At 31.0% G+C, this 11,841-nt stretch overlaps 1 protein-coding gene across 2 annotated transcripts; it reads left to right on the top strand.

The window, feature by feature from the left end:
* The first annotated feature begins 648 nt into the window (after window positions 1–648).
* LOC145119667 (transcription factor bHLH128-like) lies at window positions 649–9,093 on the top strand. 2 transcript variants are annotated; one of them, XM_079055373.1, is made up of 6 exons: window positions 649–1,074; window positions 5,441–5,607; window positions 5,739–5,876; window positions 8,146–8,211; window positions 8,366–8,434; window positions 8,659–9,093. In XM_079055373.1, exons 1-6 carry the CDS (start codon window positions 729–731, stop codon window positions 8,707–8,709), a joined length of 837 nt encoding a protein of 278 aa, XP_078911499.1. In that variant the 5' UTR covers window positions 649–728; the 3' UTR covers window positions 8,710–9,093. The 2 variants fall into 2 exon arrangements, with proteins under 2 accessions (XP_078911499.1, XP_078911498.1); XM_079055372.1 differs by having other exon boundaries at window positions 649–1,161.
* The last annotated feature ends 2,748 nt before the right edge of the window (window positions 9,094–11,841 follow it).

Raw genomic sequence — 11,841 nt, 5'->3', positions numbered from 1 at the left:
GACGATCTGGAGATTATCGGATATGGATAGTCGGAGGCGAGATGGTCGAAGCGGGATGAAAGGGTGAGAGAGAGAGAGAGAAACTAGATGAAGGGAGAGTATAAGGATGATCGACCAAATTATCTTCTCCCTAAAATGTCCTTTGATTCAATTTAATAAGCTACCCCCGTTCTATTTTTTTCCAATTATTTACAACAATGCCACAAATCATCTTGGCCATCTATTATTTTCATCCAGCGGCTCTTGTTTGGTTCTCGGGTTCTCGGGAATATATGAGTTCTCAAATGATATATATATATATATATATATATATATATATATATATATATATATATAACCATTACAACTATTTTTTTAATTTATGATACTTAATTGTTACTAAATATGATGTATTTATAGTTATATTCGATAATACAAATGATATTTTTTTCAAAGACATTCTTAATCAAGAAGTGGCGTTTACCTTTTTTTTATCACCATAATTAACACATAACAAGAATTAGAAAAATGTTTTTACTTTTTAGCTTTAAGCCTTTAATGGAATAGTTGATTAAAAAATCAAGTAAAAGAAATTGAATTAGCTTGTCGAAAGAGACCGCAGACTTTGAACAAGTGGGACATTAATTTTCCTCTTATATTTATCCAATCCAACGCATCTCTTGCAGGCTGCTTCTTCAACGACCTTCATCTCTCTCCATCTTCCCCATTTCTGGCAAAGAAAGATTGATATGTATCCCACCTCCAATTCATCTTCCGCATCTCAGACTTCAGGAGGAGATCCTAACGCCATCAATGGCAGTAACGTTAACGGCGGTGGGGGAGGAGCACAGCAAGGCCTCGCTCGCTACCGTTCTGCTCCCGTCTCCTTTTTAACCACCACCGTAGACTCCGTCATCAATGGACAAACCCAACATACCACCGTCGGAAATCACAATATGGTTGGCGGAGGCGGAACCCCTACTCGCTTCTTCTCACCTCCAGATTCGACATCTTCGCAGCTCTCCACCGGAGATCGGTTACCAACCACCTCATTCCGTTTAAACGAGTTCGCAACCGCTTTTAATGGTTTGAAAGGTACATCTCAGACTCCGTCTCCGTTATTCCGGCACGGCAGCTCCCCCGCCGGTTTTCTCAACACTCTTGTTTCTTCTACTCCCACTGGTTCGTCCTTTAATTATATTTTCACACCCTATTTTACTTATGTATCTAATTGAAATCCATACTTAATTTGTTAATTAGCTAGCAGGAAGATTATATTAGCTCGGTTAAATTATATATAAAACATCTTGACCTAGAAGTTTCCATGATGATATATAGTATTCATCGGAGTACGCATAAAGGAAAACCCTAAAAATATTATATTCATAATTGCTTTCAACTTGCATTGTTCGTTTAAAACGTTTCAAAAATGATTTTTTATCTCTATCACTGTTCGTTACCTTTTTAATGCGTATACCCTTACAACATATAGGTTTATCAAATGCATGGTTGAAGATATAATACACATTTGACCACCCTCGCTTAAACCCTTAAATTTCTTGATCTCTTTCTGAAATTTAATGTATTGCATATAGAACTAACTTATTATTTAATATGAAATGATGCCCTAATTTAGTGAATTTCTACAGGAATGCACATATATAAAGTATCACACACATTAGTATTCCAAGAACCAAATGTACCAATAACACTTGATAAAATCGTAGAGACATGCACAAAGTAAATGGATTTTCATGCAAATACATGAGTATTTTTCCTATATATAGTTTTAAAGATAAAACAATCTTATACGATATATATCATATACTTTCAGAAACTTTAATTCTAACTTTTTTTCTTAGCAAAACTGGATATTAGCATGCTCTAAACATTATTTAATTATGAAGTTTAATTCATGCAATGTATGTGTACTATTATGCAATTTTAACACTCTTAATCGGGAGATTATTCATTAATTCACGAATTTCTTATGCATTCTGAAATTTTTTATAGTTGAAAATTTGAAATGATTAATGTATTAAATTCAAAATTGAATAGACTTATAGTTTACATCTTTTGCACTGATACTTTAATAGTTATTAATTATATGCATACTATATATTATGCATTTTTATCTTTTGATGGGGAGATTATTCATTAACTCACGAATTCCTTATATGTTCTGTATTTGTTAAGGTTGAAATTTTGAAATGATGAATATATTAAATTCAAAATTGCATAAAATTATATTTTGTACATCTTTTGCATTAATAGTTATTACTTATTAGTTATATATATATCCTTATATTTTGTAATAAAACAGATTAGGTTTACGTACATTATATTTATACAGTTGTAATAAAACATATCATATTTATTTATTTAAATTATAAGGGAGTTTAATGAATCAATATTGTCTGAATACAAGGTCTTCATTTGTTAACCAACGCGCATATATAACTCATGTTTAAACGAAAACCCTACGTTGAAAACAATAAACACCAATCCTTAATTAATTATTGGACCGCCGATTAATTGGTTACATCCATTTTCCAGTACATAAAAATTCCATCGAACAATTAATTAAGTTTCCTCCCACACATGGAAGATATATAAGACCTCAATTTATAAAAAGATCCTAAAAGTGTGGTATATTTTTTAATCAATACTTTGGTATATTTTCAGTTATATATAATTTTTACAATCAGATTTATTAGTCACATACTTACATATTTTCATAATCAAATCAACAGATAAACATTCTTTTCATTCATTTATTGTTCACATGCTCAAATTACTTATTTGTGCTAATTGGTTTTGCACTTAATTGAATTACAACTATTTTAACATAATTATGTCGATCAATAACTATTTTCCTTTAAATATTAAACTAAATATAATTTTAGAAAAATACAAAGTACGTACGATAGATATTAAAAGAGCCGACGTGTTTGATTGGGTTAAAGATAGGGGAAAGTTTAATAATTGTAATCGGTGTGTTTGGGTTTGTAACCCTTTTGACATTTTGTAGCTGTGTTGTTTATGTTTTTGCCCTGTCTTTGCCTCGTTAGGCTGTGGCTTTAATAAAATTCTCCGCCGGTTCAAAAAAAAAAAAAAGAGCCGGCGTCAACGCGATTGAAGAGTAGATAATAATGGTAATATGGTTTAATACATGTTTAATATTTTAAATCAAAGAACAATTATTAGATGATGAAATCCAAAACTTCAATTAATTCTTTTTAAGTATATATATATTTTTTACGAGGCGTAAGACTCATGTATTACATGGCTTTAATTTATAAATTTTGAAATTAAAAAGAAAGTCGATTAATGAAATTGAAATGCATTTATTATTATATTTATTGCAATTAATATATGGGCAAAATACAAATCCAGCCAAAATCCTTAATTACTTAACAAAAAATAGCCAAAAAAAAAACCACTTAGCCAAAAATAGTCCACAAAAGAGTAGTCAACTGTAGGTTGACTACTGTTTCGCCAAATCGTCTACTGTTTCGTGTTTTGTATATTTTTTTTTTTCATTTTTAGGATACAAAACCGTAGGTTTTAAAAACCTACGGTTTCCTCTCGAAACCTACGGTTTCCCCAAAACAGTAGTTAAAACCCCCAAAACAGTAGATTTAAAAAAAAACCGTATTTTTTCACCCAAAACCGTAGGTTTCGAGAGGAAACCGTAGGTTTTAAAAAACCTACGGTTTTGTATCCTAAAAATGAAAAAAAAAAATTATACAAAACACGAAACAGTAGACGATTTGGCGGAACAGTAGACGAATATCAAAACCTAGACGATTTGGCGGAACAGTAGACGAATATCAAAACCTACGGTTTCGTGGTCTATAATTGGATATTTACTAATTTTTTGCTATAAATTGCTAATAACTTCCTTAATTTGGCTAGATTAGTAATTGCCCCTTAATATATGTAGTTAAATATTATGTGAAATTTAATAAAAATAAAACAAACACAAAATACCATATGGAAAAAAAATTTAATTAGAAATAACCACAAAATGAAATGTGATCAAATCAATAAACATGTGATATGTGACAAAAAGATTTTTTCAGAGGAGATTATGGGCTTAAGTTGTATGATATTTTACACCTTTGTTTAACTATTATTATTTAGATTATATTCGTTTTAAGTATATATTTTATGGGCTCGATTTATAGTGTTTTGTAGAATAAATATGCAACTAAAGAAATCTATATATACAAATTAATCAATTAAAAATCAAATCCAAACAGTAAGAAAAAAAATATTCGAAAAGCAAAACCATGGGCTTTGTTTAAAACCAATGGATGATATTTAAGTCCCACTTGTCTACATATACAGTGTATTATTGGTCTTTTTAACTACTCGTTCAATCTTGTTTCATGTGAATGTCTTCCAATTGAGTGTCAAAAATATATAATACTATATTTTTATATCAATTTGCTATTTGATAATACATCGTCGAGCATTCAGACCGAAAAGACAAAGCATTAATTACGAACAAAAAGGCTTTATAAAATATAATAAAAAACGGATGAAACTAGCTAGTAGTGTTTCTATACATACTTGAATACACTTTTATAGATAATAGTATGTGGTATATTAAATTTAGAACTATAATTCCATCCGTTATATCTTTTAGTATATATAATTTAATTATATATTGTATTTACATTTATACTTCTTTATGTTTATCGTAGAATTTTAATGTGACAAAAAGAATATATTAAATCCTGCATCGAACATAAAAAATAAATAAATATAAAAATAAAGTGTCGCAAGTTGCAATTCGCAAGTTGCAAGTTGTAATTGTTTAGTTTGAAAATTGGTTGATTGGTGGGTAGATTCAGTGCATCAATCATCATCATAACCATTCGTACCTGACCAATCACATGTCTCCCCTTCAACCCCACCTGATCCCCACTCAAACATATGCTCGTCGCGCATGTACCAGAATCTAATTTCCATACATATATAAATCATGTATAATAATAATTATTAATAATATCAAATATGTATTTATCTACTTCTTTTAGACGAAATGTTATAGAACTAAAATACATACAACTGTAATCATTTTTGATGCGATAGCAGTCATGTTTCTATCATTTAAAATTTTACGGTTGTTTAAATTTTAATAGTTTTTCAGATATAATTTCTTATCGAATCCAATAATATATATATATATATATATATATATATATATATATATATATATGAAAATATGTAAAACCAAATTAAAGGTTTCTAATTACAAAACGGTTTAAATATAAACGAATCAAATTTAGCTTCTTACTAACCCAGTAAAAGGATTGATGTTAAATTAACATGTTACGGGTAAACCATTGATGTTGTTTCGTAATGAATATATTTCGTATAAAAATCATTTTTTACATAATTTAAAAAAGAAACATAATTATATGAACTAATTGATGAGATGATAATGTAGACGGAAGGGGTTCAAGATTAAGCTCTCAACTTAGTTTCACTGGAACAAGTTCTTTTTCTCAAATATCCGAAGAGAACGACATTGCAAATTCCCTAATGTTTTCAAACTCATCGCATAACAAAAGAGCTAAACTTGACATCAGTGGTCTCAATGTCATGGATTCTGAGGTATTTGGATATTTTTATGCTGATCCCACTTATTATATGGAGATAATTAATTATAAAGATGTGATTTAGATTCTATTTAATTGATAAAAAGATTATATATATACTAACAATTTAATTAAATTGAATTTTAGCTTAATTTTGGGCTATCAGAATCTGCTCTAGAGGCAGCCACGATGGAGAAGATGATGGACCTTCCTCATGATTCTGTCCCTTGTAAAATCCGTGCCAAGCGTGGTTGCGCTACTCATCCCCGGAGCATTGCAGAAAGGGTAAATCAATGTGGATTTCTTTTGCTATAATGATAAGATATAGTAAATTATTGGATAAAAAATGAATATTTAAATTATGCATTATAACATGATTATATTATACACAAGTATGTTGATAAAGACATGTAAAATACAAATAAAAAAATGGGATAAATACGATTAATATCATAAAATAACAACCAATAATAGTTTAGTTTGATTTTGTGTTTAATAGTACAAAGGGTGCAACGGGTGGTATTATTTGTATTAATTTGGGACCCTTTGTTTGCCGAATATAGATCGTTTTCTTCAGATTCTTTTGTTGTAGTGGAAGGTTGTACTTTGTAGACTCCTATTGCCACTTCCTTTCTTATTATTTCGGTTTATGCGCCTCAGGATATTTGGTTGCAAATGGATCTTTTGAACCAGTTAGTAGGTATGATTACTCGGTGTCATGGAGTAGTAGGTATGATTACTCGGTGTCATGGAGTGGTGGTAATCATGGGTGAATTTGATGATGATCATTTGGATTCACAACGATATGCTTTGATATTCCACTATTAACTTTGCAGATGTTTTTAATGAATGTATCTCTAATGTGAGTCTTGTTGACATCCCTTTAGGAGGGTAATCCTTTATGTGGCCAGACAAAATAGGTCACTCAGATGAGCAAGATCGACCAATTTTTGGTGTATGGTGGCCTTACTGATGTGTTGACAACCTTTTTGGTTTAGTTCTTGATCGTCATTTGTCAGTCCACCAACTGATTCTTCTAACAAAGGTTTCAGTTGATTATGAGTCAACACTGTAACATCTTCTTAGGCACATACCACAATGGTGTCCACTTTGGGCTTCCCAACAGGAAAACTTCTCAGGGGTTATCCATCCTGAAATTGTTCGCATCCGGACATGCTTATTAATAAATATCTTATTGGTGTAAATAAAGATCTTGGACTCGAGGTTGCATTGTCTCTAATCTTCCAAGGATCCAGTTCATGCTAATGGGTCTATAAGTTATGAGTTTCATCTTTAGAAGGGGTTGACACTAGGTGTCCCTCTATCTCCTTATGCTTTTTTCAAGATAGAAGGATTACGTGTTACGGTTTAGCCTTTCAGGAGGTTGGTTCTAAGAAGATCTTTTATGGTCTTTCTTTTGGGAAGCAGACCATGGAAACCACTCATTTTTTATGCAAATGATGTGATCTTTTTAGTTTAGTAGTCTCACAAAATGTTAATAATGTTGTTCGTACGCTTTAATGCTTTTCTTTTTTTGGCTACCGAACTAATTAAAGTTGAATGTGCATAAAAGTAATCTTTTAGGTATTGTAGTTTCTTCCTTAGCTGTTGACGAGATGGAAAAGGATATCTGGTGTGCGGCTATTTGTACTACTTTTTCTTATATATATATGGATTTCTTGTTGGTGGTAACCTTTATCCGATCGATGTGTAGAAGGATGTCATAAAAATATTACTACCAAATTGTCATCTTGGAAGGCTAAGACTTTATTTGTGGGTGGTCGGCTAATGTTAATCAAGTCGTTCTTGGAATCTTTTCCGACTTATTTCATATCTTTGTTTAAAGTGTTGTAGGCTATGACTTGAATTAGTTGGCGTAAGTTGTTGGGGTAAAAAGTCCATGGTGGTCTCGACATTGCTAGTATATTTGTGTTTAATCATGCTCTTTTGTCCAAGCAGCTTTAGCGGTTTTGGTATTACCCCGTTTATTTTTAGGTTCGTATGCTAATTAAAGGCTATTTATGATGATCATGGTCTTATTTGCAGCCTATGTCAACGTCCAATTTTAATAATGTATATACTGGTTTAATATTCTAAATGTGTGTTATAGTTTGAGGAAGAAATGAGTGGATCTATTTTCTTTTTGAAAAAAACGAATTAATGATTGGCTGATATCAATCTTTTTATTGGACGCCACGTAGGATTTAACATTAGTTATTATTATTATTTTTTTTGACATAAGTTATATTTTTTCTCCATTATATCATTATATTTGTAATTTTGTTGTAATATCAACCAAATGACATGTTGTTCATGTTTTTCCGGTAACTATTTTTTCTGAATTGTAATAAAGTCATTAAGTTTATCAAAGTTTGGATTGTGATACCGAGTTTCAAATTGCAAGAAGGTCACTATATTATTACAATATTTCGATTTTGACACAATTATTTTTCTTAATTATTAAGCATTAATAAAAGAGGATTAGATCACATTTGGTTGACTCGTCAACGCTTATTAATTAGTTCCAAGTTCTTATATTTTGTTGTTGATTTAGGAAAGAAGAACAAGAATAAGCGGGAAGCTGAAGAAGTTGCAAGATCTTGTTCCAAATATGGATAAGGTAGCTATATCACTTAGATTGCATCTTTTATTTTATGATTTTTGTTTTAATTCTATTTGCACCAAATAAATAAAACCTATAATCATATCATTTTTTATACCATAACATACAAAATATAATTACAAAGTTATTTTGGTGAAAATTCTTTTTGCAGCAAACAAGCTATTCAGATATGTTGGACCTGGCTGTACAACATATAAAAGGCCTTCAAACTCACGTTCAGGTTGGTAGAAACTATATTAAATAATAATAAATGAATGATTGATAAAATATTCTTTTTAGCTTATAAGTAAATTTTGTAAGTAATATACGTTCATTATAAATTGTGTTACGAGATTTTAAGCACCAAAAAGGCTTGGGGGCATATTGCATGTTTTCTTGACAATGTTTCTGATTAATCTTATATTGTAGATCGTGCGACGTGGTTAATTTTTGCTTCTTTTGTAGAGCCTTAACAATGAACTCCAAAATTGCTCGTGTGGATGCAAACCCAAATGAAAATTATACTGATGCAACAAGATATTGAAGGGAAATCTCGTAGGGTAACACATGATGTTGAGATAGACATCCAAGGGATCATAAGAGCGTCATTGTTCACGTGAAAACGACTAAACGACCATGGAGTTACATTCAATGGAAAGCAAGTTAACTTTAGCTTTGGTTTAATATACGTGTTCTTTTGTATCTTCCAATCTGCAGCACAACCTAATATACGCACATTTAATTCTTGATTAGGATATTTATGTAATTACAGGATTTTGGTAATGTTTGTGTAATTATAGAAGTTACATCTAATTATTGGGTTGTATAACTATATCATGAGTTTCTTGTGGTATTTGTTTCTCTAACGAGTATATCTATTACATTCATTAATTTGATTAATTTTGTTTGTATGCCCTAACTATAAAAATTGATCATTGTGTTTCTTAATGGTGTTATGATCTATTATTAATTATATATTATATATTATCTATTATCAATTATATCTTATAAAATATAATCATATTCATTTGAAATCCTTAAGTCTTTAATTTACAACCTACTATACCACCTATGTCCACCTTTGGTGTTCTACTCCTAAGCTAACAACACTTATTCCATCTATGTCCACCACGAGATGTGAACCCTCGACCTCAAAGAAGGAGGGCAACACCTAATACTGCTGGGCTACAAGCCCTTTGGTCTCTGTAGATTTAGATAAGATCCAAAACATATGCCTATAAACATGTCTAATCATACATGTATCATACTCTACTTATCCACTATCGCCTCTTCTGGATATGGTGTTGAATTTTAGAGTCAAGTTGGCCTCATAAAAGCGAAGACGATGTAATAAAACCACAAACATTATAAACAAAATCAGTATCCAATCTGTTACCGAGTTTTGAACATTAATAAGTTTCAAATTTATTGTTCATATTAGAAATAAATGTTAACCTAAATGAAATACCTACAATAGCTTTATAACTTATTCAACACTCTAAAATGTGTTAAAGAAAAAATCTAGCAAATAAACCAATAGTTACCATCTTTTCGAACATGTTCTTAATGTTCAAAATAATATTTTCAACTAAATGAGTTACCTACGTAGTTTGTATACCTTACCCTACACTACGAAAGATGCTAATACACAAATCCAACCAATACAACCTTATATTTAGGGTTTCAAACTGGAAGAACAAGTTTGAAACTCATCAAGAAGTTTCGAACTCATTCTTCCCATTCGAAACCCTAACTGAAGGAACAACAAGTTAGGAAAACTTTAAGCAGATGAAGATATGAAAAAAAAGTAGTAGTAGAATTACATGTTGCCCCATTTCATGATGAGTTTCGTAGTAGAAGTTTTGAAGATGTTAGACCTTGAGAGTGCTCAAAATTTAGTTTCTAGAAAGTGTGAAAGTTCTGATTTGCATTTTTAAATATCGATCACCACAACTGAAATACCGCTCTCTAGGCTCAAATTAAAAATGAGTTAAGAAAAGAATTTTAACTTTCAAAAGTTCAATCAAAGTGGTTGTAGAAATAATGGTCCCAAACATCTCAAGGTAATTCAACATATTTTCAAAATAAGTGCAAGGAACTGTAACACCCAGGCAATCTAGTAATTTCCTTTCTTATCTCAAAGTATCAATTATTGCAAAAATGGTCCTTACACCCTGCGTACTTGGGGCGTTCGTTGGGCGTAAGCTGTTAAAAGGGACGTGTGTGTTTAAGAATACACATGACGTACTCAATGGGAATGCATGGCGTACTCGGCAGATATGCAAACCATAATATTGAGGGTTTGAGCCCTATTTAAGCAACCTTAAATCCTATAAACCCTTCCACCTTCAGCCTCCACCCTCCCAAATAACCCCTTGCAAACACTAATTTTCATTTGAGAGTTTTGAGCTATTTGAGTGTTTTGTGTCCATCCTTGAAGGAAAAAGATCATTAGAATGCACTTGGAAAGCTTCAAGTATTGTAGATCTTGGATTTGCACCTTTCAAGAAACCTCCAGAAGGTATAAAGTTCTAAACTTGATGAGTGCTTCACTAAATCTTGTTAGTTTTTAAGTTTTATGCATTTTGGTCCCATAATCTTGGTCTAGTAAAGTATGAGCTACTCCAGACCTAATGAGTATCCTTTTTAGATATTTTGAAGTGCATGAAGTCATAAAAATGTGATCTTGATCCTTTCCTTTCATCCATGCATGAGTATTGGGGATTATGTAACAACCAGTTATTTCCATTCAATAAAAGTCAAAGAAAGTCAATAAAGGTCAAACAATGTTTAAATAAAAATCAATGTTATAAACAAAAGTCTATTAGTTTAAGTCAAAAGATGTACCATGTATAAGTGGAAACCACATTGTAACCTTGTTACATTAAATCACAATTAGCCATGAGGGCATATTAATATATACGATTATACTTTGAAAGCCATGCTAATATAAGTTATATATACTTATATTGAAAACAATGTTGAAGTAAGTTAGTATCAAGTCAATATAAGTCAAGAAGGTTAAGTTAAAACCACAAATAAGACACCTAATATTAGATTTCGGTATTTGGAATCTAGAAACAATTGAGTTTTCGGTTCTAATATCTAGGAAACAAGTGGTTTCGGCTTTTGGAATCTTAGATCAATTAGGATTTTCGGTTTTGGGTGCTCCACTAAGACCGAAAACTACCTTTTGTGAGACACATTAGGTGATTTCGGTCATGCTAGGACCGAAATCTAATTCTTTATGGCCAAAATCTCATTCCTAGGCGGTGGCACACAATCCAAAGTGATAAAATACACCTCCCAATACACATGTCAAATCATTTTATCCCATATATATATATATATATATATATATATATATATATATATATATATAACCGAAAACAACTCTTACAATTCACATTTCAAGGCCGAAATCCTTCTATTTTGCTCTCAAAGTTCATAAGGCAATCTTCATATCTTCAAGCAGTTTCCCAGAAAACCTTCAAATCTTCATATTTCCCTCAAGAACAACAAGAACATCTTCAAGATTTTCCCCAGGAAATCAAAACCTTCAATTAATTCTTAGGAATTAATTTGTAAGTATTCTTACATAAATTAGTGTTATACAACACTTTATTATTAGGTGATCTAATTTACATA

Source organism: Lactuca virosa, chromosome 6 (genome assembly GCF_052849685.1).
Source record: "Lactuca virosa cultivar CGN04683 chromosome 6, Lactuca_virosa_CGN04683_v6, whole genome shotgun sequence".
NCBI classification, from domain to species: domain Eukaryota; kingdom Viridiplantae; phylum Streptophyta; class Magnoliopsida; order Asterales; family Asteraceae; genus Lactuca; species Lactuca virosa.
Note: the sequence above shows the minus strand (reverse complement) of the source record. Positions and strands in the feature narration are given on the sequence as shown.

What these genes read in the sequence shown, in the direction of transcription:
- LOC145119667 (XM_079055372.1), top strand. Translation starts at nt 729, where the DNA reads ATGTATCCCACCTCCAATTCATCTTCCGCATCTCAGACTTCAGGAGGA. An exon ending in TCAATGTCATGGATTCTGAG is followed by an intron (nt 5,608 to 5,738) that starts GTATTTGGATAT and finishes ATTGAATTTTAG; the next exon opens with CTTAATTTTGGGCTATCAGA. An exon ending in CCCGGAGCATTGCAGAAAGG is followed by an intron (nt 5,877 to 8,145) that starts GTAAATCAATGT and finishes TTGTTGATTTAG; the next exon opens with GAAAGAAGAACAAGAATAAG.